Source organism: Drosophila hydei, unplaced genomic scaffold, assembly GCF_003285905.1.
Source record: "Drosophila hydei strain 15085-1641.00,03,60 unplaced genomic scaffold, DhydRS2 tig00000283-arrow-arrow-pilon, whole genome shotgun sequence".
Classification (NCBI taxonomy): Eukaryota; Metazoa; Arthropoda; class Insecta; order Diptera; family Drosophilidae; genus Drosophila; species Drosophila hydei.
The window spans coordinates 1,507,580-1,531,313 of NW_022045702.1; the positions used below are offsets into that span (position 1 = coordinate 1,507,580).

General features: G+C 43.0%; 7 protein-coding genes and 1 non-coding gene across 9 annotated transcripts; 5 read left to right on the forward strand and 3 right to left on the reverse strand.

Annotated features, from left to right (window-relative positions):
* Positions 1-1,536: 1,536 nt before the first annotated feature.
* On the forward strand, positions 1,537-5,846 carry LOC111604655. Of its 2 annotated transcripts, XM_030223771.1 has the most exons (4): positions 1,537-3,280; positions 3,678-4,616; positions 4,715-5,013; positions 5,076-5,846. In XM_030223771.1, exons 1-4 carry the CDS (start codon positions 1,541-1,543, stop codon positions 5,677-5,679), a joined length of 3,582 nt encoding a protein of 1,193 aa, XP_030079631.1. In that variant the 5' UTR covers positions 1,537-1,540; the 3' UTR covers positions 5,680-5,846. The 2 variants fall into 2 exon arrangements, with proteins under 2 accessions (XP_030079631.1, XP_030079630.1); XM_030223770.1 differs by lacking the exon at positions 3,678-4,616.
* A 1,556-nt stretch (positions 5,847-7,402) lies between these two features.
* On the forward strand, positions 7,403-8,539 carry LOC111604718. Its single transcript, XM_023322891.2, has 2 exons — positions 7,403-7,436; positions 7,746-8,539. The coding sequence occupies exons 1-2, from the start codon at positions 7,403-7,405 to the stop codon at positions 8,453-8,455; spliced, it is 744 nt and encodes a 247-aa protein (XP_023178659.1). The 3' UTR covers positions 8,456-8,539.
* Positions 8,540-8,796: 257 nt separating this feature from the next.
* Positions 8,797-9,527, forward strand: LOC111604660. The gene is made up of 2 exons (XM_023322816.2): positions 8,797-9,044; positions 9,101-9,527. Exons 1-2 carry the CDS (start codon positions 8,862-8,864, stop codon positions 9,482-9,484), a joined length of 567 nt encoding a protein of 188 aa, XP_023178584.1. The 5' UTR covers positions 8,797-8,861; the 3' UTR covers positions 9,485-9,527.
* On the reverse strand, positions 9,515-12,650 carry LOC111604656 (coiled-coil domain-containing protein 186). The gene is made up of 7 exons (XM_023322813.2): positions 11,818-12,650; positions 11,641-11,760; positions 11,514-11,577; positions 11,300-11,454; positions 10,965-11,107; positions 10,711-10,891; positions 9,515-10,540 (listed from the first exon to the last, which is right to left on the reverse strand). The coding sequence occupies exons 1-7, from the start codon at positions 12,565-12,567 to the stop codon at positions 9,599-9,601; spliced, it is 2,355 nt and encodes a 784-aa protein (XP_023178581.2). The 5' UTR covers positions 12,568-12,650; the 3' UTR covers positions 9,515-9,598.
* Positions 10,598-10,670, forward strand: Trnam-cau. The gene has a single exon. It is a non-coding gene; the product is annotated as a tRNA-Met (tRNA).
* Positions 12,651-12,737: 87 nt separating the features above from the next.
* LOC111604658 (probable tRNA N6-adenosine threonylcarbamoyltransferase) lies at positions 12,738-14,088 on the forward strand. The gene is made up of 3 exons (XM_023322814.2): positions 12,738-13,032; positions 13,090-13,775; positions 13,831-14,088. The coding sequence occupies exons 1-3, from the start codon at positions 12,918-12,920 to the stop codon at positions 14,071-14,073; spliced, it is 1,044 nt and encodes a 347-aa protein (XP_023178582.1). The 5' UTR covers positions 12,738-12,917; the 3' UTR covers positions 14,074-14,088.
* Positions 14,089-14,158: 70 nt separating this feature from the next.
* On the reverse strand, positions 14,159-15,251 carry LOC111604659 (fat body protein 2). The gene is made up of 4 exons (XM_023322815.2): positions 15,064-15,251; positions 14,777-15,004; positions 14,541-14,714; positions 14,159-14,472 (listed from the first exon to the last, which is right to left on the reverse strand). Exons 1-4 carry the CDS (start codon positions 15,154-15,156, stop codon positions 14,182-14,184), a joined length of 786 nt encoding a protein of 261 aa, XP_023178583.1. The 5' UTR covers positions 15,157-15,251; the 3' UTR covers positions 14,159-14,181.
* An 853-nt stretch (positions 15,252-16,104) lies between these two features.
* Positions 16,105-17,156, reverse strand: LOC111604666 (TPPP family protein CG45057). The gene is made up of 3 exons (XM_023322827.2): positions 16,945-17,156; positions 16,474-16,861; positions 16,105-16,409 (listed from the first exon to the last, which is right to left on the reverse strand). The coding sequence occupies exons 1-3, from the start codon at positions 16,968-16,970 to the stop codon at positions 16,227-16,229; spliced, it is 597 nt and encodes a 198-aa protein (XP_023178595.1). The 5' UTR covers positions 16,971-17,156; the 3' UTR covers positions 16,105-16,226.
* Between the last annotated feature and the right edge of the window lie 6,578 nt (positions 17,157-23,734).

A 23,734-nucleotide genomic window follows, 5' to 3' on the forward strand; every position in this document is an offset into this window, starting at 1 on the left:
GCAGCCGCAGCAGCAGCAGCAGCCACAGAAGCAGCGCCGTCGCGCATGCGCAACTTTTGTATAAAATCCAAGGCGCAGTCGAAAGCGAAATCAGTAAAGAAAACGTTAACAAACGAGGCAGACACACACAGAGTGGTGCAGTGGTGCAGTGATAGGATACACAAAATAAAAGCAAATCACTTACATAAGGATTACAAGCAACATATTGGAATATTTATATCAAAAAGCGAAAGGTAAGAGTGAACAAGAAAGAAATAGAGTCGATAAGTGATGAAAGCAGTGAATTCAAAGAGGATGCAGATACAGATCTGAGTTGTGTGAAGATATAAGAGACACAAAATATATATAAATATGTATATGTATATATGCAACAATAGATATTGGTAAAGTCTAGCCAAGACAAGTGCAAGAGTGAAGGAAAGCTTCAAGTGAGAGAACTTAATCAAGTGAACAAGCTATGAGCATTCTGAACAATTATTAAATTAACTTATATATAACAAAATGATTGCCCATGAAAATATAGATTATTTGGAAGATAAACCTCAGGCCAACCTCTTCCATATATTAACATACAAACTTCAAACTGAATGATGTCCGAGCGTTCAGCTAGTCTCTGCTCTGCCTTCACTCATTCCTTCAGCTAGTCTCTTAGTCATCTAGTAGCTCAGTTGCAAAACAAGCTTCAATTGCAAGCCCATTACCATAACAGTAATCTGCCACGACCACTCCTACTACCTCCATCTATAAATAAACAATTTCCGATTGATATATATATCAAAGTCAACGAACTAAACCCTATATCAAACTCTAAAACTTTCACTGCACATCTGTAGACAAGCTCCCAGCTGCACTCACACACTCACATAAATTAACTTTATTGCCCAGGCAAAAATAAAAAATTAAGTCGAGATTCGCCCGTTCGAACTCGCAATTTGCAATGCAACGTTGCACACGACTTCCGTTCGATGGGGCCAAAGCAAAAGTGCGCTTTATATAACCCAAAAGCGAGCTAAAGATCTCAACAACAGCCCACGCTCCAGAAAGAAAAACACATTAAAAAGCGTAAATGACATAACACGCAACAAGCAGGCAGGCAAAGCCAGGTAAACAGTCGGGAGTTACGAAAATGCCGCGTCAAAGCTGAACGGACGCTGCTGTCAAGGCAGAGATCAAGTTGAGCGATCAGTTTTTTTGCTTTTTGGGCTTGCCAAATCTCAGGCCAGGTAAAATTACCTCATTGAGCTGGAGGAGCGAGCGCGGGGGGCAATCGTGCACGGTCTGCGACCTCGAACGAAAGTAAAAGTCTTTTATTTTCTGTGCTCAGGCCGCGCTGTGAGTCAGCGCGAAGAGACCGGTTTTTCTCTCGAACGATTGCCACAGCGAAATGCCCGTGAAAGAGCAAGAGCTAGAGTCGACTGCGTGTAAATTGGGACAATGACCAGTTGGTTTTAACATGCTCCGGGTTATTGGTGTCAAAGAGATTATGCAACAGCCCCAAGTAACTTTATTTATTGCTTTCCAGCACGCACACACAATGAGAATGAGAATGCGACACAGTTTCGCCTGTTTGCTGGTGCTGGCCGCGAGCAGCGCTCTGGTTGCCGCCGACTCCAATTGGGGCAATGAGTGGGCACCCATGGAGACGCCCGACTCCATGCTGAGCAGGCGCTCGGCGGACACACAGCCCGCGGACGATGCGCAGGGACGGAACTATGCTGTGCACGAGAGCATACAGAGCAATGCCACGGAAATCGACACAGTCATCGATCAGCTAATCAATTCACGCCGCGAGGGCCGCAATCTGGGCGAATATGATGCCGTCTACGCTGATGGCAACATCGATCAGGCCCTGCAGGAGGGCAACGATATGCAGGCGCGCAATCTCATTCGCGACAAGCTCTGCGGACTGGGTCTGATGAGCTGCGATGTGGAGGAGAAACGTCCTTTCTACTCGACCATCTATGCACAAGGACCACCGCCACCATCCGGCTTTGGCGGCGGCCCATATGGACCAGCCAAGCCCATGCCACCACCAAGCTACTTCAATGGACGTCCGCCAATGGGCCCACCATCCAACTCCATTAACTCCTTCGGACCACCACGCAAAGTGGGCTATGAGGGCTCCTACAAGCCTCCGATGAACAGCCTGTACAGACCTGGCGGTCAGTTCGGCGGTGCCTACCTGGAACATCCCCCCTCCGGTATTGATGGCTCGGATGGCATTACCTACACCAAGCCACCACCTGGCGCTCTCATCTACGATAGCAAACCACCTGGCCCGCTCTACACTGGCTCGCCCAACGGCCCCGGACCTGTCTACAACGGCCCCTCGAATGGTGTGCCTCCGTACAACTTTGAGAATCCCGAGAAGATTCAAGGCGCCAGCTCCTCGCTGAACGGCTTCTATTCACAGCAATCGTCGTCATCATCTTCGGCAGCTACCTCATCCAGCACCAAGGTCGTTGTGGGTGCTCCAATCGATGCGGGTCTGCAGCAGCATGTCCATCATCATTTCCATCATGTGGATGGCGGCGAAGGAGCCAATATTCCGAGTGTTCCCATTCCAATTGGCAATGGTCAGACAATCAACACAGACTTCAGCGCCTTGGCCCAGTCCTCTGCCACTTATACGCCCCAGGCACAGGCTAGCAGCTCAGGCTTCTCGCAGTCGAATGCTTTCACAGCTGGCTTCAATGGCGCCTCACAGGGCGGTCTGCTCTCCCAGGGCTATCCCGCACAGAAGCCCGACTTGTACAAGCCCACATCCGGCCTGGGTAGCTTCGGCAGCAGCTCTGGCCTGTCACAATCCAGCTCTAGCTTTGGCCAGAACGGTTTCAGTGGCTCACCCAGCGGCAGCTACCACAGCCAAAATCCCGACTACTACAAGAAGGAACTGCAAGGCGGTGCCTCCAGCAACTTCAATGGCGTCTCCTCAGGTTACAATGGCCAAAGTCAGGGTGGTCTGTACCAGGGCGCCGGCGGTGGCTATGACACGTCTCGTCAACAGATCGTCGATTGCCAATGCGTGCCCATCAATCAGTGCCCGGCCGCTGATCGCATTGGACGCAAAGAGGATCTGATTCTGGCTATTGATCCCAGGAATCTGGGCAAGGACATCGAAGCGCTGAGCGACGAAGCTGCAACCAATGCCAATGCTACCGCCAAGGCTGACACCAAAGAGGAGAAGAAGGAAGCGGACGATAAGAAACGCACTCGTCGCCAGGCCGATGCTGACAACAAGCAGGATGAGAATAGCGATCTCTCATTGGATTCCCAAGGGGTAAGTGCTAACGCAGCCTTCAATCCTTAGCTCTTGTTAGTGCCCGACTAATGCAATTGACACTTAGCATAATGCTCCCTAGTTGACACTAATTGTGATCTAGTTCCCCACACATACAAGCACACACAAGTAAACACACACACACATACATTCAAATACAACTCAACTGCACGCATTGATCAACGCTCCACGCTCAACTCAAACTCCGCCAAAGGCTAACGGAATAACCCCTGCTCGTCGTCGTCTTCCTGCGTGGGTTGGTTTGCCAACGATACTGGGATTCGTCACTAATCCAACTGCAACTAAAACCAAAGTCAACCTAACCACGCACGGGCTCAAAATGGGTCGCACGTCCACGTCCATCAGCGGCTAACTACGTGTGTCCTTCTTCCTGCAGCGTCTAGGCGCACTGGGACAAGGTCCGCTGCCACTGCCACTGCCCGCGCTCCAAGCCATTGAGCTCATACAGCGCAAGGTGCTACCCACATATGGCGTTAGCTTCGGTCTGCCCTATCCCTCGGCTGGCTACCCAGGCGGCTATCCGGGCAATGTCCTGGGCGATTATTACCCCGCACAGAATCCGAACTTTGGCTCGCTGGGTCCCAATGGCCTCAATCTGGGCCTGGTCAATGTAAATCCTCTGGTCTCGCTGCAAGTGAGCAAAACGGATTACGGCGAGAAGGTGGTGAAGCCACTGGTCAATCTACACGTAACACCCAACGCAAATATCATTCAGAAAGTTGGCGATTTCTTCAAGAAGACGCCGAGTGAAGTGCACAGCACGCACTACCATCATCACGATCACTTCAGTGGCTATGAGCATGAACATCATCCGCACCACTATAGCGCACCACCAACACATCACCACTACGATTTCGAAAGTGCGGGCCCACACTTCGACGTGGAGATGGTGCACAGCTCACCAGTCTTTGAGTACCACAGTGGGCCCTCACTATATGTGCCAGCACAGCACTATCATCATGCTGAGCACCACACCGAGCACTACGCTGGCCATCACGTGGAGCACCACTCGGAGCCACCATTTGAGCACTCATACAATTCCATTTATCCCGAAACATCTCACGGAGACTTCGGCTCCACTGGCTTTGGCAGCTATGGCGACTACTCCCAGCATTACGAGCGCAGCGTCAATGCCAGTGCGCCCGACTCGGCAGTGCCGAGTCGTCGGGGCAAGCAACTGAATTTGGGGCAAGTTCATAACATACCCGCCCAAGCGCCTGGCGCTGCGGCGGGCAGTGATCATGTAACCTTTCCCCATGATCGCAGGCGAAGAAGCGTTGATAATGCGGAAGAGTTTGAGTTGGGAACGGAGCAGGTAACCATAGTTGTGGACAGTTACATGAACCTGGACTCTTCGACTTAAGAGAAACGTCTTTTGAGCTCAGGCTAATTAGTCATTCTCTATTCTTGCAGCGCGCTTACTATGGCAATCGTCCCGTGGAGAAGTCCTGCCGCATCAACGAGGTCTGCTGCCGTCGTCCACTGCGCCCTCAGGCTCCTCCTCAGCAGCTGGGACGTTGTGGTGTCAGGAATGCTGCCGGCATCACTGGTCGCATTAAGAACCCCGTTTACATCGATGGCGACAGTGAATTCGGCGAGTATCCCTGGCATGTGGCCATCCTGAAGAAGGATCCCAAGGAATCGATCTATGCCTGCGGCGGCACTCTCATTGATGCCCAGCACATCATCTCAGCGGCCCATTGCATTAAATCGTAAGTCCACGATAAACTCTTCCTGAAGATGATAGAGACTAAAATTGTGCTTCCTTCTATAGTCAAAATGGCTTCGATTTGCGCGTGCGCCTGGGCGAGTGGGATGTCAATCATGACGTCGAGTTCTTCCCCTACATTGAGCGCGATGTTGTCTCTGTGCACATTCATCCCGAATACTATGCTGGCACGCTGGATAACGATTTGGCTATACTGAAACTGGATCACCCGGTCGACTTCACCAAGAACCCACACATCAGTCCCGCCTGTCTGCCCGATCAGTACTCCGATTTCACCAACGCTCGCTGCTGGACCACCGGCTGGGGCAAGGACGCCTTTGGCGAGCACGGCAAATACCAGAACATCCTGAAGGAAGTCGACGTGCCAATTCTGTCGCATCATCAGTGCGAGTCGCAGCTGCGCAACACGCGCCTCGGCTACAGCTACAAACTCAATCCAGGCTTCATCTGTGCCGGCGGCGAGGAGGGCAAGGACGCCTGCAAGGGCGATGGCGGCGGTCCGTTGGTCTGCGAGCGCAACGGCGTCTGGAATGTGGTCGGTGTTGTGTCCTGGGGCATCGGCTGCGGCCAGGTGAACGTGCCCGGCGTCTATGTTAAGGTGTCTGCCTACCTGCCCTGGATTCAGCAAATCACACAGAGCTACAAATGATTAATGGAGACAGTCCCAAGAGCGGGGCCCGTCATAACAAATGACGACACCTCCGATCAATTCGTATTTCACTTTTGAGCCGCCATCTCCATTGCGCAACGCACTCTTTGTTAGCCCACGCGAGCTTACTGTTACCGCTCGTTACCATCTTGTTTAGGCCTTTTCCTTATTACCTTGTTATTATGTTTCTCACTTTATTCGTTGGTAAAACACTCTTTGTCACACTCCGACTCGATTGTTAGCGAGTGCCTAGGCGAACGCTGTGCCTCCACTTTGAAGTTCCGATTCGTGTATCGTGTATAATAGTTGTGTTTATATTAATTAATTTATTTTTTATACTTGTAATAAATTAAAAACTATTTAAATAAATTAATTTATAAAAGAAAAAACATTTTATTTTATTTATAATTTAAAGCAAGAGCAGATGAGAAGAAGTTGTCTTAATGCTAATTAAAATATCAGCAAATTTTAAGGTATTTAGTTAAAGACTAAATGTTAATCTAGAGATATAGTATGTATATTTCTCAGTTAACACATAACTATATAAAGCTAACTTTAAGTTTTATCAAGCCAATTGGATGTGGGATGTTACCTAGCAAGCAAACAAGATGGTCGATGTTTGCAGAGATAGAGTTGCTAGTAAGCCGAGGTCTAATTAGTACTCAAGGCAAAAATAATATAATAAATAATGATATGCAACATGGTAAACAGCGATGGCAACAGGCTCTCTGAGTTGATAGCAAATATTGACGAAACGACTGAAGGAAAGCGAAAGCTACTAATGGAAGCAACAAGAGTAATCCTAAGGCATATTAGACTGCTCAGCGCAGACAGATTAAGAGAGAGATTTGGAGAGAGTAAGGTGGAAGCTCATGTGTACAGAGATCAGCAAAGGATAGCTTCGTCGTCGTGTCAGGGATTGCTCTACTGATAGCTAAAATCAAGAGTTCTATTGTCTTAGGTCAAGTTAGCAGTGCCTCTCTCAACTAGCCTGGAATGAAAGCAACCTTCTAAATTGTATATCTAAATAAAAATACATTTATATCATATATACTCAGCTACAAAGATAACTACTTAAGATAATATATGCATAAACCTAGTTACATATTTTATACAAACATCAAGCTCAACTTATAAACTATGTGCGCAGAGATATTTATATAATGCATCAAATTTTCCACACCTTTCTCACATTTAAGCAATAAAAATATATATACTCTTTTAATTAAAATTTAAAAGAAAGAGTAGAGTTAACAATTAAAAAAAATGCACTAAAAAATTGTGGTGCAACTGAAATACTATTATAAGCAACTTAAGATCAATTACAATTGGGTGCAACGCATTAAAATGCAAATTATAAGTTTTTTTCGGGCAGTTATTCGACAGCTTTGCACCACCCATAACGCGAGCCAACGTGTTAACAAAGCATTAGGAGAGACGCCACCAAAGCTCGCACAGCTCCATTGAACTTCCTCGAGCGAGTGTGTGTGTGGGAGTGGTAAGTGTGTATGTATGTGTGTGTGTGTGTGTGATATTCAAATATTACAAAGTCTAACATGTTGAGTGCCCGTTAAACTCAAAAGCCGCAACAGACTTTCCGCACTACTAAAACAATACAAAATTTACAAAATTTACAAAATTTATGCACCGCTGCCTGAACCGCAGGTGTATAAAACCCATTGGAGCAGCTGGAGCAGAAGCTTAATACAATTTTGACAACGAGATGTACAACAAGTGTTTCAAGTGCGTGCTGCTAGGTAAGTGCAAGGATTACTTGGATCAGCTGTCAGGGATTAATCAACAATTCTTCAATCACAAAACAGCGCTGCTGTGCGCTCAGGTGCTCGGCAGGCTGCACAAGCGCAATGGCTACTACTACAGGCAGCTGCAACAACAGCCGCAGTCACCGCATCAGCACAGCGGAAGCAGCAGCTACTATGAGCCCTCGCTGCCAGGACACGAGGAGCAAGTGGAGCAGCACCATCATCATCAGCAACAACAGCAGCAGCACCAGCCGCATCATCATGGCAGCAGCTCGAAAAGTCATGTCAGCGATAGCAGCAAAGCTGGTTATAGCATAGGCAGTGGCTTGCGCTCCATAGCTCAGGGATCGGCAGATCAGGCTTACACCGCGGTCTCCAATCAACATGCGGCCGCCAAGCAGGCGGCTTTCATAGCCAAAAATACCTTGGCACAAGCTGCTTCCCAGGCGGCTGCCACAGCGCAAGCAGCACTCGCTGGTAAACAGGTGATACTCGAAGAGCTGGAGCAGCAGGCAGCCGAGGCACAGCGTGCGCTCTCGCGCGAACTGGAACAGTTGAAGGCGGCCAAGATGTCCGCGAAGCTGGCACAGCAAACGGCGCAGGCCGCTCACAATCACATCTCGGTGCTGACGGCAGCCATCAACAATGCTAAATCGGTGGCCGAGCAGGCGGAGCAAACAGCCAGCGAGGTGTCCAATCAACTAGCCTCTCAGGCCACCATGGTGGGTCAGGCTAAGAATCGGCTGGAGCAGGTGGAGGAGCAGCTGCAGCAGGCGCGCGTGGACTTTGCTGCCACCAAGGAGTCAGCTCTGAAGGCAGCTTCCTCTGCAGCGGCTGCGCAGGTAAATGCGTCTAAAGCAGGGGCTCATGCTACGATTGGACTCCATGAGAGCGTCAATCAGCAGGAGCAGCACCATGACGAGGAGGTGGAGTCGTATGACGAGCACCTGGACACCAGCGGAGTGGGTCACACAGCTAGCGACGCGGGTGATGACCATGCACGCTCCGGCTAGTCCACATATAAACAGAGTATTACAATTCTAGTTAATATTTATATTTATGCAATTTATAAGCGTATCAAACCAAAAAGCAAGTCAGCAAGCATCCCTAAAAACATGTTAATATATACTTGTTATAATAAATTTCATTTATTTAATTAAACTAGCTTATAAATAATTCCATTCTGTCATAGAATTCAGAGAATATGCTTATTATTCAACGAAAATTTGAATTCACATAGCGTTGCCAACCACCTCTAACATACTCGCGCCACAATTACTCAATTAGTGGCAACGCTGTTAAATGCACAGCTGTTTGCATAACAAGCGACTGGCAATTCTTGTGAAGAAGCAGCGCACACCGGAATAATAATAAAAAAACTAGCTTTTCCCAATTTTTATTAATTAAAGAGCGTGCAGCATGAGTCAAAAAGTTATTAAATACATTGGCCGCACCACCGACTTTCGGGGCAACACCTTATGGGAAATCGTAGGCAATCTACCCGACTGGGGTATCGGTCGCATGGTCATACGTAACATGTTTCAACGCTACCCGGAGCCCTGCTATATGCGCATATTGAAAGTTCAAGCAGTGGACGAGCAGGTGAGAGCGGGAAGCAATTAGCAATAATCTCTCTAATATATATCTCCTGTATGTAGGCCGACAACGAACGCAAAGTGCGCGTCACTGTGGAGAAGACCTGGCGAGGAGTCACCCAGCCAAAGCCCGTGGAGATCTACAGCACCAGCTATAAGGCTGACTACGAGCTGGTGCCTATAGACCAAGAGCACAAATATCTAGACAATAAGAAAAAAGTGGGTTCTGTTGTGCTGCCAACGAAGATTGAACTGCCGCCGCTGCTGCGGGAATATGTTAAAGATGAATCTGGTGATCCAAACCCTTTGATTAATGTGCACTTCAAGAAGACGCACAATAAGCAGGCACGTCTAGCCAAAGACGGCGAGCAGGCGACGCTCCAACTATCGATGGACATAGGCAAGCCAACAAGCGTGAGCGCAAAGCTCTACGATGGTTTGATATAATGGATGCAGTGCCTCAACTCGACACCTCTTGTTGCATTATTAAATCTTTAATTTAAACTTAATCACAATGGAATTTAAATATCTATGGAATGGATTAGTAGTCAGGTACTCTGCCTAGCTGTTGTTTAACTCTTGCGAGCGCAGTTTGCGAGTCAGATTATCCACCTCGAGTCCCAGCACATCGAGATTCTCTTTGAGCGTTATATTCTTTAGCAACGTATCCTCTAAGACAGTCTGCAGCTTCTTATTGATCTCCAGTGAGAGCTCCAATGACATACTCTTGCTCTCAGCTCCCTTGACTCCTCCATAGATGGCAGCCATGACTCCATTGCCATATTTGACAAGCTCGCTCTTGCTTTGATCACTTTTACTGGAAGTGAGCGCGCCGGCTGTTTGATCACGCAGCATATAGTGCTGCACCACCTTTGATTTCTTTTGGACCTCGGAGACAAGCATAGCTGTATGATTCTCCAGGAACTCAATGCGTTCTGTTTGTCGTGCTGAAGCCTGTTGCAGGCGTAGAATGCGTTCGACTAACACTTTTTTGGAAGGTACTGCTTGTAGATCTGTAATTGGTGTAGGCGCTGGCTGTGTGTGGGGCACAGTTGTTAAACTGCTGGCTACAGTTTCGGATTCAGACGACTCGCTGGCACGGCTGCCCTGACTGCTGCTGCGGCTGTGTGTCACCTGTTGATGATATTGCTGCAGCTGCTCCTGGCTGAAATCATTCATGGCCTGTTGACAGTTGCGGCAGTAGCCCATTGGCTTGGCGTCCACAATTCCTTTTTTGTACTTTTGCAGTTCTCTTTGAAGCTCCTTCACCTGCGTCGCATGCTTATGACTCGTTGCTTCAAAATGGTTCTGCAACTCCTCCAGTTTAGCATTGACCACTTCATACATCTTTGTCTTCTCGGAAAGATGCTTGGCTAGCAGCAGACGCTCCTCAATTTTCTCCATTCCCTCCACATGCATTTGTTCCTCTAGCTCCAAATATTTGGCATCGTATGCGAGCAGCTCCTGCTTTACCAATTTATTCTCAGACTCAAATCCTAACGACTGGTTGGTTATAAATAGAAAACAGAATTTTGATATTAGCAACGCTCAATACACAAGGCCTCGGTGGCGCAGTAGGCAGCGCGTAAGTCTCATAATCTTAAGGTCGTGAGTTCGAGCCTCACCCGGGGCATGTAATTTTTTTATTTTTTATTATCTTATCGAAAACTTACCTTGACTTCAGCCAGGTATATATCATTTTGAAGTTTGACTATTAGCTCGGTCATCTCTTTGTTAATGCTTAGCAATTCCTGTTTCTTCTCCTGAAGCTGAGTTAAGTCTAGTTCATTCTCCTGCGCCTGCGATTCCAGTTCTTCTATCTTCGACTGGGCCTCAACTAATTTCTGCTCGTTGCTGTTTGAATAATGAATAATAGAATTTAATTATTTTAGTTATATTTCGAATTTTATTAACTAAAGCTGCATACATTGTATTTTGTGTGCGCAGCAGTTGCAACTCAGCCAATTGGCTATGCAATTTGGCTGCATTTAACAGCTCATCGCTGTAGGCGGCATCTATGAAGTTATGCTGTGCCTGTAGCTCCTTAAACTCCTCTGAAAGTTGATCATGCTGCAAAGCAAAAGAAAATTAGTAATCATTATTATTTTCTATATGGCATATAGGGATATACGAATAGTCTGAGAAATTTATGAGCTAACAAACAAATTTATATAAATGTAAACATTAATTTAAATACAGTTATCCCTTATCTTCACGTTAGGCTCTAACATTTTTCAGGCTACTCTCGTATTTAGTTTTTACCGCGTCTTTTAGCTGCTGCAGCTGCTGTTGTAGGTCTTTATTGGCTTCGCATTGCTTTTGGTGCTCTTTGTTTAGCTTATCCAGTGCATCAGTCTTGCTCTTGATTTCATGTTTCAGCAGTATTGTGTTAGCTTCAAATTCCATCTTAAGTTTCTCTGTAAGAGATAATAAATTAGAGATCTTATTATATAGAAAACTTTGTATAAGAGCGCACCATTGGCTTTTTCTTCTAGCTTATTTGGCGCATTTCTTTCTTCTTCCAGCTTACGCTCCAGGTTCTATAAAAGATGAGTAGAGATTAAGTTATGGTATATATATATTATATAGTGTAAAGAACTTACAGCCTTGGCTTCCACTTCAATGTTTAGCTTATTGGCATGATATTTTAGTTTGGATTCCAAGTGACCCATTTCTGTTTTAAGCTTTTCGCATTCTCTTTGATACTTGCGCACTTCGTTGCACTGCAAAAATGCAAAGTAGAATTAGACATAATTCTCTTAAAACCTTTCTAGACTTACCTTTTCATCTATTATATAGGTCATTCGTGACTTCTCTTCGTGCACGGCCTGGAAGCGTATGGAAACATTTTTCACCTCCTTCTTGGCGTCTGCTAGCTGCTTCTCCACAGTCTCCTTTTCTTTTTTGGCATCGATGAGCAGCTTCTCCTTCATTGCAAACTTAATTACTGTTGACTCCTTCTCCTTGTTGGCCACATCCATTTCATTGCGAAAAGCCAGCTTCTCCTTCTCCAAAATCGCATTCTCTCTCTGCAGAAGTGTCATCATATTATCCTTTTGCTGATTGGATGTGCGCAGCTGCTCCAGTTGACGTTCATAGCTGCGACGTTGCTCCTCCAGCTGTGCAAGGCAATGTACATGTGAGAGGATGTCCCGGCTGTCCTTGTTCTCCTTGGTTTCCCGTTCATCCTGCGCTTTAAGATCTGCAAAACTAATAGCTGTTGTTGGCTCGTGCTCCTCCTGGCCCTTCTCTTTTGTCCCTTGCTCCAAAACAGCTGCATGAATTTCGTTAACCAAATTCGATTTACTCTTATCTTGTTTACTTTTATCGGTTGCTGCAGCTTTTATTGGGCTTTCTTTGCTGTGTACTATATTTTCGCATTCCAGCTGCTGTTTATCTTCTAAGGCAATTTCTGCATCCACGTCGGCGTCATTTGCTAATTGTGCTACAGCCTCCTCTTTTGTTGACTCACTTTTATTTTCAACATTTAAATTAATGCTTTCATTGTTTGGGTCTATAGTCGTCTCCATTTTTAAGTACTTTATTAACAAATACTAAATATGAAAATAAAAAACAAACCGATTTGTTTTTACATTTTATCTTCTACGAAAAATACCATTCACAGCGAAGCAAATTAATTATTATCGATAGACAATATGCTATCGGACAGCTGAAGATGAATAGAGATGAGCAGAAGTATTACAATTACAATCACAGCAGCAGTGAACATGATTGTGCCAAGAAAATTGATGTGTTAATGTTAACTTTACAGCTGTTACCCAGTATATTGACTTGCAGTATGTTCCGCTCCAATTCAGTCACGGCGATTTAGTCTCGAGTACTTCGACTTTGCTCATCTCTAATACAAAAGTAAACAACGATGGTTTGTGCGCTGGGCATCGAGGGCAGCGCCAATAAAATTGGCATTGGTATAATAAACAATGGCAATGTTCTGGCAAATGTACGACGTACATACATAACGCCGCCCGGCGAAGGTATGTAAACTTTATATACTTAACTTTAATCACATTAACTTGTCTTATATGCAACAGGTTTTTTACCTAAGGAAACAGCCAAGCATCACCGCGAGGCAATTTTGGCACTTGTGCAGGCGAGTTTGAAGGAAGCACAATTAAAGCCTTCTGACTTGGATGTCATTTGCTATACAAAAGGTCCGGGCATGGCACCCCCACTACTAGTAGGCGCCATTGTGGCACGCACTTTGTCGCTGCTCTGGCAGAAACCTTTGCTGGGCGTGAATCATTGCATTGGCCACATCGAAATGGGTCGCCTGATAACAGGTGCTGAAAATCCAATTGTGCTGTATGTGAGTGGCGGAAATACCCAAGTAATTGCCTACTCCAATAAACGATATCGCATCTTTGGCGAAACCATAGATATTGCTGTGGGTAACTGCTTGGATCGATTCGCGCGCATTATTAAGTTGTCGAATGATCCAAGCCCAGGCTATAACATAGAACAGCTAGCGAAACAGGGCAAACAGTATATCAAATTGCCCTACGTCGTAAAAGGAATGGACGTCAGTTTCTCTGGTATTTTGTCACACATCGAAGAGTTGGCAGATCCTAGCAAAAGACGTAATAAGCGTAAAAAGCAACAGAATGAATCGGAGCCCGAATATAGTCAAGCGGATTTATGCTACTCGCTGCAGGAAACGATCTTTGCTATGCTGGTGGAGATTACAGAGCGAGCCATGGCGCACTGCGACTCTAATGAAGTAAGATATCTTACAGATCTCTTTGCATACTCATATTTAACTATTTTACCTATAGGTGCTGATAGTCGGCGGAGTTGGTTGCAATGAGCGTCTGCAGCAAATGATGGGTATTATGTGCGAGGAACGTAATGGCAAAGTCTTTGCTATCGACGAACGCTACTGCATCGACAATGGTTTGATGATAGCTCACGCAGGCGCTGAGATGTTTAAAGCAGGCGCTGAAATGCCTCTGGAAGATGCCTTCGTTACACAACGCTATCGCACGGATGAAGTGTTGGTAAACTGGCGAAAGGATTAGCTTAAATACATTTTACTTGCTTGTTTATTAAAAACTACCCACGACAATTGATTTGTACAAAGTGATTAAGAATCATATGTCTATTCTGTTAGCTGTTTGCGTATTCCCTTAGAGCGCTGGTTCCTTGCCCGTCCAGAGTGGCTTCATTTCCAGGGGTATGATGCGTTTGCCCTCAATCACATACACGGCGCCATTCTTCTCCTTCTCGAGTACATTGAGCATGCAACGCGCAACATCCGTGGCACTCTGTTTGCTCAGACGGTCCAAGATCTTATATGTCTCATCGCTAGTCTCTGGGAAAATGATTTTCTCCGTAAAATTGGTAAACATATCCGTCATGGTGGCACCCGGACAGACCGTGGCAAACTTAATGCCCGAGCGTTGATAGAACTTTTCGTTCTGAGCGGAGAATTAAATATTAATTATATATTAAATATTAACCAGAGCAGTTCACTTTAGCTACTTACGCCCAGGCAACGAGTAAAGTTAATGATGCCCGCCTTGGTGGCACCATAAACAGGTATTATAAACATCGGATCGAGGCCCACCACGGAGCTCATGTTAAGCACAAGCCCTCCATTGCCGCCATTCTCTTTGCTCATGTACTGCAAAGCGCTCAAACTAGAGTTGATGATGCCGCCCTAAAAGAGAAGAGAGAGAGTTTTGTTATAATTCTTTAGCCAGTAGCTGCTTGCCTGCTTACCAGGTTGACCAGCAGCGTACGTTGAACATCCTTGTCATTGAATATGCCTGCCACATTGACCACAATATCAATGTTGCCAAAGGTCTTCTTGATCTCCTCGTAGGTGGCCTCCACGCCCTTCTTGTTCGCCACATCCATTTTGATGATCATGACGCTCTGCGTGGGATGCGCCGCGCGTAGCTTGACAAACTCCTCCAAATTATCCTGTATATCAATAATGGCTACTTTCTGTGAAGGTAGTCAGATATGACTATAGTTGAATAGGTGAGCAAACATCGTAAACTTACTCCGGCTCCTGCTACCAGCAGCTGCTTGGCCACTTGCAAGCCTATTCCTCCGGCACCACCCGTAACCACAGCATTTTTGCCTCGGAACGCCATGATTGCCAATGCTCCTTGTATATGCTCTGCTTGACTATGAAATCTTTACAAACCAATCTCTGCGGCTGCCGTTGCTGCTCTGCCGCCTTCAGGGCTAGCCGTGCCTCTTTTATAGCCAGCTCCATTGGCTTAGTGTTATAATCGTATAGCTTGGTTATATGATATGTCGTCTTATATCCGATCTGTGAATAGCACCGATCGACTGGCTGCTGGCTGCAATTGATCGCTGGCTGCATCGATTATGCAAGCACCTATCCAATTTCCGATTTACACAGTGGCTTAGTCTAGCGTTTGATCTGCTTCACACTGCTCTGGTTTTTGCAGCGAGGTCGCTTTTGTTGTCGTTCTTCTCTTTGACTGCTCATCCCGCTCTATAACTCTATACTATAACGATGCTACAAAAGCCCATCAGAACTGATCAGATTTTTACTCTAGTTCATGAACGCAGTTCTAGATTCATACTGAATTCAAATTGGAATCCAATTGGATTCGACTACAGGCTTTTTGTCCTTTTCTAAGGCTCTTTTCTTATATTTGATAACATTATTTAAAGTTAAACTGCATATTTTCAATGACTTTCTTTGTATTTCACTTTATTTGAATTAAAAGTAAAGCATACACAATCTGATGCACACAGGTATAAATTTGTGTGTTTTGGTATATCTTTGGTATATATATATATATATGCTATAAGTACATATTATTATTAATATTAAACTTTGTAAAGTGTATTATTAAAAGTTTTGTGCTATGCTTGCAAAAATTTCAATTTTATAAATCTATTCATACGATATATAAACTTGATTTGGATGTGTAAAGGTTTTATTCGTTTTGATTTTGAACTTTTGGGCCGTTGCGTATGCAGAAATGTGACAGTAAAACAAACGAAAAATGTAAATTATACAAAAGTTTATAAATTTATTTTATGCACTTAAAACACAACTTATATTTTAGAGAAAGGATAAAGAGAGAACTCAGGTGCCATCAGTAGAAACACAAAAATAAATTAGACAAAAGATCAGTTTACGGTGTGAGTGAATGAGAAGAAGTGGATAAGCTTGTGGGATTAATTAATGGGCGCCATCGTAGGTGTCCTTGTGTTGATAGCCGCTGACATAGCCAGAGTCATCGACCAGATTGCGACGTCCAGCAATGCCCTTGCCCTTGCCGGTGGCATCGAAGCGCTCCTTGTGAGAGCCCGTATACTTGCTGGGATCTGTCAAGCGATCCACAGCTGCTGCTGCCTTGCCAGCCTGCCGGATAAATTACAAATATATAGTCTCAATTTAGTTATAGTTTCAGGAGCGCTATACTTACGGACACCTGCAGCACACCTGGTGCTCCACAGCTGGCCATTTTCTGTTTGATCTGCGCCAATTCCACTTTTTTCGTCTTGGCCAGATCCTCGAGGAATTTGTTGTAGTCCGGCAGCGTTATTTTCATGGCCTTGAATTTCTTAAAGTGTATGCCGGTATCGGTGGTTGTGATCTGCTTGTCGAACACCTTCGCCTGCTTCATCCATTTGTCGCTCTGCGAGAGCGTTATCTGCCGGCCATCGGATTTGGTATCGCCGAACTTCGAGAATGCCTTGAACTGATCCGAAAAAGTGACCTTCGGTGCGGTCTCCTCCAGAGCCAGCTGGCCGAGCTCCTCAACGGGCGCCGAAGTGCTGCCATTTGCTGTCTCCTCAGTCATGCTGTTGGCTCTGCAAAAGTGAAGATTACGTTTCAGTTTATAGATCTACAGATCATATGAATATACATATATTGTTGCTGCGCAGTTGTTCACCTGTGAGCCACGACGCTTATTAACATTTTGCTTTAGCTCTGTCTCTATATCGGACTATAGCTTTATACACATCGAAATCCGATGTCACTTGCTCCCATACGCTATATATACGCATATATCTCTCTGCCTGATATAGAGATAGCTTATCAAACTACGCTGTTATTGTGTGTATATATACATATATTCTCTATTCCGATGATATCATTCGAGCGTACAATAGCGCTGCGTGAGCTTTCGCAACTGCTGCTCGCTAATGAACTGTGGAAGGTTGTTCGCAACGAATGGCCAAGAGCTGCTCTCGTAGCTCAATTACATTTGCTCATTAGCGACCATTTCAATTCTAATTGATAAATCAAACAGAACAGTTGTCGCTGTTGGCAAAAGAAAAACATTTAAAAGTACTTTCAAACTTTTAAGCTAAAACAGAATCTATTCTAGCAAATTATCTGTTGACTCACAAATTGTAGATCATTTTAAATTACTATTTCTTATCTTGAAACTGATTGCTATACGCATACATTCTGCTAGAAAGCCAAAGTAATCCATAAATAGTTGCCTATAAAAAGAATTTTAATCTTACTTTCAACTCTAAATCTTCCATAGCTTGGTCTAAAATTCTGGCATAGCAATCAGCTTCTTATTATTTCAAATTACAATTACAATTATCTATCTAATTATCCACATATAAATCCAAAGTCATCAGTAAATTCTATATATAATATAAATTCCATATATATTGATCATTTTAACATTAGCAATTCACTCTTAGTTTTCTCGCAGTGCACAGCCCGTAGATAATGGCAGCTACAGATATTCGCTTGGCAATCAATTAATTTAACCCACAGCAACACAAACCGTTTCGCTTTGCCCTCTAGGCCTAGTATAGGTTTAAAGGCATATAAATCGCTTGGATATTTTCAGAGTTAAAGACAGCGGATAGCATAAATTGTCGTCATGTTTAACATGGATGTTAAGACTTGTGTCGAGCCCGCACAAATCGATAACAATAAACAGTAAATAAAACGTGAGCAGCGATCATTAATTATTCGGGAACCTACAGCTATATGGTAGCTATATACACAAATATCATACATAACTGCAGACCGACGGAATTGTGGTAGCTGCTCGAGCATAATTTAAGTGAAGATAACGTCCCGGAAGGCAAGTAGTTAAGAGAGGAAGAGACTGAAGCATAACCAGATTCCATATCCAGATAATTGAATGCGACGAGCTGACGATAAGATTGCCTGGGTCAAGGTTACAGCGCAGATCGAACAGCGATCCATGGAGCGTAACAATTGCTGACTTTTGCATCGACAACTATATAAGCCATATAAACTATATAGATATACGTCGCAATGCACGTTTCATTGGGGGTAAGGGGAACTTTGTCTAAATCGCATGGCTTATGTCATCAACATTACGCGCCGCAATTACGTCGCTCGGGGCTTGCTTTTTGGGTGAGGCAAATTAAGTAAATATATATATTTGTATATAGAGATGCAATTGTGAAATCATATTATATGATTAGCTAGCTCAGGCGATAAGCTAGCTAGAGTGAAGCCTCGGTGAGCAGCTAAGCTGAAGTCTGACTATCTTGCAAGTCCCAAGATCACTTCTTAAGGGCTTATAGGAGCATATATATATAAGAATCTTTCTTCTTATGTGAAAAACAATTCTCACAGTAAAGACTTAATGAACAAGCCATGCCTTAAGCGAACAGCTCTTTAAGCGTATAAATCTTGCAGGTCCCAATATGTGCTCTTACTTCAAAGGCAAATTTAATGACTAAAATAAAATAATATTTAAAAAGCAATTATCAAATTATGTTTTTTAATTTAGTTAAATAATTTTAGAATTTAGTTTATAAATTTGATAGATTATATATATATATTTATTAATATTCTTAGTAATGCTAGATAAACTGTCTGAAATTGTGAATAATTTTCAGTCAGAAGTTCGCCTCTCAAAATTTTGAATAAAATTTCTAAGCAACTTTTGCTCTAAATTCTTATTAAAATACAGAAATATTTAAACATATTTATATAATATTTTATATTATGATTAACTCATATATTGTAAATCAGCGCGCTTTTAAGCCCACACACAGCTGAAATGTTGACAATAAAATATTTATTTTAAGCACAAAATCATTGACTTCCTTCCCTTTGTCTGGTGCCCTGATTTCTCATACAGTTTCGAGCAGATGTTACTCACTCATAGACAGAATCAGTGCACTTTAGCGCGTAGTCACTGTATTGCTATTCTTACTTTCTACCTAATGCTAAACGCTGTCTGTTTTGTTGTGCGGCTTGCTCACCTAAGTGCGACTTACTCAGCTCCACAAATGTCAAGTGTAAAAACTAATTACAGCACTGCGTGTCTGCCACGCCCATTAATATGATTTGTTTCGTAGCCCTTTTGTGTTGTGGTAATTGGAAACCCATAAATACTTAAGAAACAACAAAAAACTCGCAAAACATGACAAAAGGCGCTTCGAACAAGCCTGGCAAATGGGCAAGAAACGTGGCTAAGATACAATCGAGAAAAAGATACTTCATAATCCGCTTTGGCTGGCAAGACCATCAATATACATATATATGTATAGCTATATGGGTACGTATATCTATATATATATACATGACTATATAAATGGTTTCGTTCATCTCGCAACATCCGCATCTCGAGCGCGTGGCTATCCCAATATATTAATTAGGTTTAGCCAAAATTGGAGAACAATATGAATTCCAATTCTATAAGGCAGGCAGACGTAACAACTAAGTGATAGACGTGAAAGGCTGACTAAAAGATACCCTGTACATGGAAACTATCAATTTTGATAGGATTGAATTGAGCATAATTCGCATTTTGTTTTATTATTGTGTGTCTCAGAATAACTAAGAGTAAGCTAAGGCGATTTTGACTACCAGATACCCTGTATAGAACGACTATCAATGTCAATAAATTTTGATTGAGCACTTAATTTCTTTTAATTTATATGTATCTCTTTGCTAGAAAAGCCAAGAGTAAACTAAGTCTATTTCGACTAGAAGATACCCTGTAAAAATACTCTAAATAAATAATCTGTCTACCCTGTGTAATATAACTTTTTCATCATTTTCAGTCAAGAAAGGGAACCTATTCCACCTAGGCAAGAGTGCTTTGTATTGTATTGAATAGAAACTATATTTCATCGTTTACCTTATTTTTCTAGCTACAAAATATAAAAAAAATCTATTCACTAAAAGCATAAAGAAAGAGAATGACTTCATATTGATAAAGATTTAGTTCAGAATTTCTTAAAGCAGACATTCACTATATTATGCCCTCTCTTTATTACAGGCTATAAAGACTGCGAGATTTTATAGAGGTATAGATATAGTTTACAATGCGAACGACTGCCCCAATTTTGAATACGATAAGTATATGAAATACTAGGCGCTCCAATGCATATTTATTAAAGGCATGTGAAACGCAACGCATTTAAACAGGAAACGCAATATACTGCACGGCAGAGGAGGCGTGGGGCAACGGGCCGCGGAAGGTAGAGGGTTGGGGTAGGTGTCAAGGGTGTCACACACAATACAATACGAACAACATTGAGCTGGGGGTCAGTTGTGGCGCAGCATAAGTGGAGGTATAGGAAGAGCCAGCGACAGAGCCAGCGACAGAGGCAGCGACAGTGGCAGCGACAGAGGCAGAGGCCTAGGCAGAGGCAAAGCCATAGGCCTAGGCATAGGCATATTTATATATATGTAAACATACATGAATTTCTGAGCAGCCCTTGGAGCTATGCTTATAACGCTGCCTCTGCCGCTGCATACAGAGCAGCAGCAGTAGCAGCAGCTTCTAGATGACATCACTTGCCCAGACCGCGCGCTCCTTATGGAGCAGGAGCACAGGAACGCGCAAGCGCCGCATACATACAAACGGAAGCAAATGAGGGGGGAGAGAGAGAGCGCGCGAATGTCTGATTGAGAGGCGGGAAAAGTCGCCTAAAACGATGCTACGCATTGTTGTGTATATTACAGAAAAAAAAGGAACGCTGCAGCAAAAATTTCTATTTTCGAGCAGAGAAATATGGGTCATGCAGCACTTGAAAATTTCAACAAAGGGAAATTCTGTTGTCAGTGAAAGAGATTATAAGTCTGATGCTGTGTGTACTCATAACCACACACAAAAATATATATAACTGTATTTGTGTGTGTACACATAACACTGACTATTCAATACGCACTCAACAGTTTTCAATTTTGACTAAATTCGATAAGGCGCAATTTTTACAACTTTTGAAACTTACATTTTTTTTGCTTAAAAAAATTTAGAAAAATTTTCAAATTTTTTGAAACTTGTTTACTTTTTGTTTTTGGAAAACTTATTACGGTGCTGCGCGCGCGTTTGCCGTCGCTGTCGAGACTCAACTGTTTGGTCAAATTGCGCAGCCAGCGCCATCAAGGGGGCCAAGCGGCGTATGAGTGATATTTGTGTGAACTGAGTGAGTTTTTTCGTTTTGAAAGAACGTGAAGCAAAACTGTTGAATTTGTCAGCTAAAAGCTAGCACATAAATCATGGCCAGCAAACAGCCAACTATTCCCAACCAAAACAAACTTCCAGCCCTCAGGCACAACTGTGCGTATACGTATTATGCATACATATAAATATAATTTGTATATTTTAATGCGATGACTTCATTTCACTAAAAAAAAACAAATAGAATTTATAAATGCCAAAGAGTAGAGCGTGAAGAGACTAAAAATCATTTATCAAAAATGACGCCAGTTGCCTTATCAACGCCAGAAATTCCACTCAAGTTGCGTTTTGTTTTGAGTGAGAAACGGCAGCTGAGAGCGTGAAAAAGCGTTCAGTGTGAGCTTTTTTCTATTGAGCGGGTCAATTTGTTGTGTGAGTCGAGAAATTAGAAAACGATGCGTGAAATTTGACAACAAAATTAACAAACACAATAAGTGAGAGGGAATCAAATAATAGAAAGAGACAGAGTGAGAGCGAGAGGGAGAGTGAGACGGAGCTCGATGCTTTGATGAGGCAGTGACCACAAGTGCCTGACTAAAATGAGCTCATGAGTTGCGGAAAGATTAGCTATTCATTCAGCAGCAGCTAATTGTATATATTTTGATATGCAAATGACATCGTGTGAGATCCAATGATTACAACAGCCCAAAAATAGTGCTGAGCGAGTTCTTTGAACTCGTCTGATAGGAAATAGCCTGGCTTTAAGTTTCGGGTCAAACGAAGCAGGAAAAGTTAATCAAACACCTAGAGCGTGTTTACCAACACAACTGTTTGTTGAGTTAATTTATTACAAAACCTAGCCCAATCCCTGCTGGCCATGATTTATGCGACTTGTCATTCCCATTTTCGACTAGTTTTTTCATGTTGGACAAATGCCTCCGATGGCGTCATACAAAGTCAAGCACGAAAGACTATTAGACAAGAGTATGTGAAACAGGAGAACTTATAGTTGGCTAAGGCATGTCAAAGCATAAATGCTCTTCACAGCAAGTTTTCATTCAAATTTTTGTCAAATTGTTCCCATTGAACTGAGGATATAATCGATTGATATTGATGAGCTTTTGTTTGGCATTAAGAAACATTTGAACGCACGTAATTTAAGAGTTTGGCTAAGATTTTACAAAGTACAACAAATTTTAAGGTAAATTCAACTTAAACATAATATTTATTAAGAATATGCCAGGCTGTTCTGTTAGTGAATTTTGGAGAAGGCATGCAGCTAGAGAATAAATAGAATATATTTTTAGATCAACTTTTTCCATATGTAAAGATGTCTGTTTTGAAATATTTTATAAAAATTATATTAGATATAGCTGCGGAGTACAAACAAAGCTTGTCAAATTTTATTTATTGTTCTGCTTAGTTAATTATATCTTATCATGAAAGCAGATATTAAAAGACAGCTGTGAAAAAGTACACCAAATATATGATTTCTTTCTTTCCTTTTTTAAATGGAATTTATATTATCTATATTATCTATAGCTATTGCATAACAATTATATACTTTTTCTTTTATGTATGCAAAGACTGCGTGGCACTCTTTATGGCAAATCGAGTAAGACGGTATCTGCCACAGTCTTAGAGTTAGAGGGGGCGTGAGCTACTGTTAAGTTATATTACAGATCGACGACACGTCGATGGCTCACCTGCAACATTTACATATATACATATATATATGTATACACATAAAAATATCTTTATATGCCAGCTATCTGAGTTATCTGTTTTATATGATAAATAAAAGATTTTGACATATAAACAAGAGCTTTAAAGTTTTTTATATAACTTAAATGTTTTATCTATATTAAGCACAGTCAGTCCAAGCTTCACGTACTCACAAAGGCTGAAGTCATTCTCTTCTTCTCCTTGTGCTTATTCATGAGATGATTGCTTAAAGTTATATAATTCTTGCTCACTAACAAATCAGTTATTGGGCGAATCATTTCCATTCAGCCACAAGTGACAATATAGAAAACCGCTTACAACTTCTCGCACAACTTTAAAGCAGCTGCAAATATACAAAGCACACAGCATGACTAAACTAAAATACCCTTTCAGCTGATGTATATCGAAAACAAAGAGAAGCAAACTCAAAGTTGAATGAAGCAAGCTTAAAGCTGAGTTAATCAAAGAAACCGGCTTGGCGAAGGTGTGTTCCAGCCAATAAGTAATTAGCTCAGAATTTCGCTATGCCTAATGATGCACAAATCAGGAGCGAGCGACAGTCGCCGAGTCTCAGTTGCAGAGTGGAATTTGCAAA

Excerpts from the sequence above, each read along its gene's own strand:
- LOC111604659 (XM_023322815.2), bottom strand. The coding sequence starts at position 15,156 with ATGGCGTTCCGAGGCAAAAATGCTGTGGTTACGGGTGGTGCCGGAGGA. Across the intron at positions 15,005-15,063 it reads TGCTGGTAGCAGGAGCCGGA|AAAGTAGCCATTATTGATAT; the intron begins GTAAGTTTACGA and ends CTACCTTCACAG. Across the intron at positions 14,473-14,540 it reads ACTTTACTCGTTGCCTGGGC|AACGAAAAGTTCTATCAACG; the intron begins GTAAGTAGCTAA and ends TTCTCCGCTCAG.
- LOC111604660 (XM_023322816.2), top strand. The coding sequence starts at position 8,862 with ATGAGTCAAAAAGTTATTAAATACATTGGCCGCACCACCGACTTTCGG. Across the intron at positions 9,045-9,100 it reads TTCAAGCAGTGGACGAGCAG|GCCGACAACGAACGCAAAGT; the intron begins GTGAGAGCGGGA and ends TCCTGTATGTAG.
- LOC111604666 (XM_023322827.2), bottom strand. The coding sequence starts at position 16,970 with ATGTTAATAAGCGTCGTGGCTCACAG. Across the intron at positions 16,862-16,944 it reads ATAAGCGTCGTGGCTCACAG|AGCCAACAGCATGACTGAGG; the intron begins GTGAACAACTGC and ends TCACTTTTGCAG. Across the intron at positions 16,410-16,473 it reads CAGGTGTGCTGCAGGTGTCC|GCTGGCAAGGCAGCAGCAGC; the intron begins GTAAGTATAGCG and ends TTTATCCGGCAG.
- LOC111604655 (XM_030223771.1), top strand. The coding sequence starts at position 1,541 with ATGAGAATGCGACACAGTTTCGCCTGTTTGCTGGTGCTGGCCGCGAGC. Across the intron at positions 3,281-3,677 it reads TCTCATTGGATTCCCAAGGG|CGTCTAGGCGCACTGGGACA; the intron begins GTAAGTGCTAAC and ends TTCTTCCTGCAG. Across the intron at positions 4,617-4,714 it reads TTGAGTTGGGAACGGAGCAG|CGCGCTTACTATGGCAATCG; the intron begins GTAACCATAGTT and ends CTATTCTTGCAG.
- LOC111604718 (XM_023322891.2), top strand. The coding sequence starts at position 7,403 with ATGTACAACAAGTGTTTCAAGTGCGTGCTGCTAG. Across the intron at positions 7,437-7,745 it reads TTTCAAGTGCGTGCTGCTAG|CTGGTTATAGCATAGGCAGT; the intron begins GTAAGTGCAAGG and ends ATAGCAGCAAAG.
- LOC111604658 (XM_023322814.2), top strand. The coding sequence starts at position 12,918 with ATGGTTTGTGCGCTGGGCATCGAGGGCAGCGCCAATAAAATTGGCATT. Across the intron at positions 13,033-13,089 it reads CATAACGCCGCCCGGCGAAG|GTTTTTTACCTAAGGAAACA; the intron begins GTATGTAAACTT and ends TATATGCAACAG. Across the intron at positions 13,776-13,830 it reads CGCACTGCGACTCTAATGAA|GTGCTGATAGTCGGCGGAGT; the intron begins GTAAGATATCTT and ends TTTTACCTATAG.
- LOC111604656 (XM_023322813.2), bottom strand. The coding sequence starts at position 12,567 with ATGGAGACGACTATAGACCCAAACAATGAAAGCATTAATTTAAATGTT. Across the intron at positions 11,761-11,817 it reads CCTATATAATAGATGAAAAG|TGCAACGAAGTGCGCAAGTA; the intron begins GTAAGTCTAGAA and ends GCATTTTTGCAG. Across the intron at positions 11,578-11,640 it reads TTGAAGTGGAAGCCAAGGCT|AACCTGGAGCGTAAGCTGGA; the intron begins GTAAGTTCTTTA and ends CATCTTTTATAG.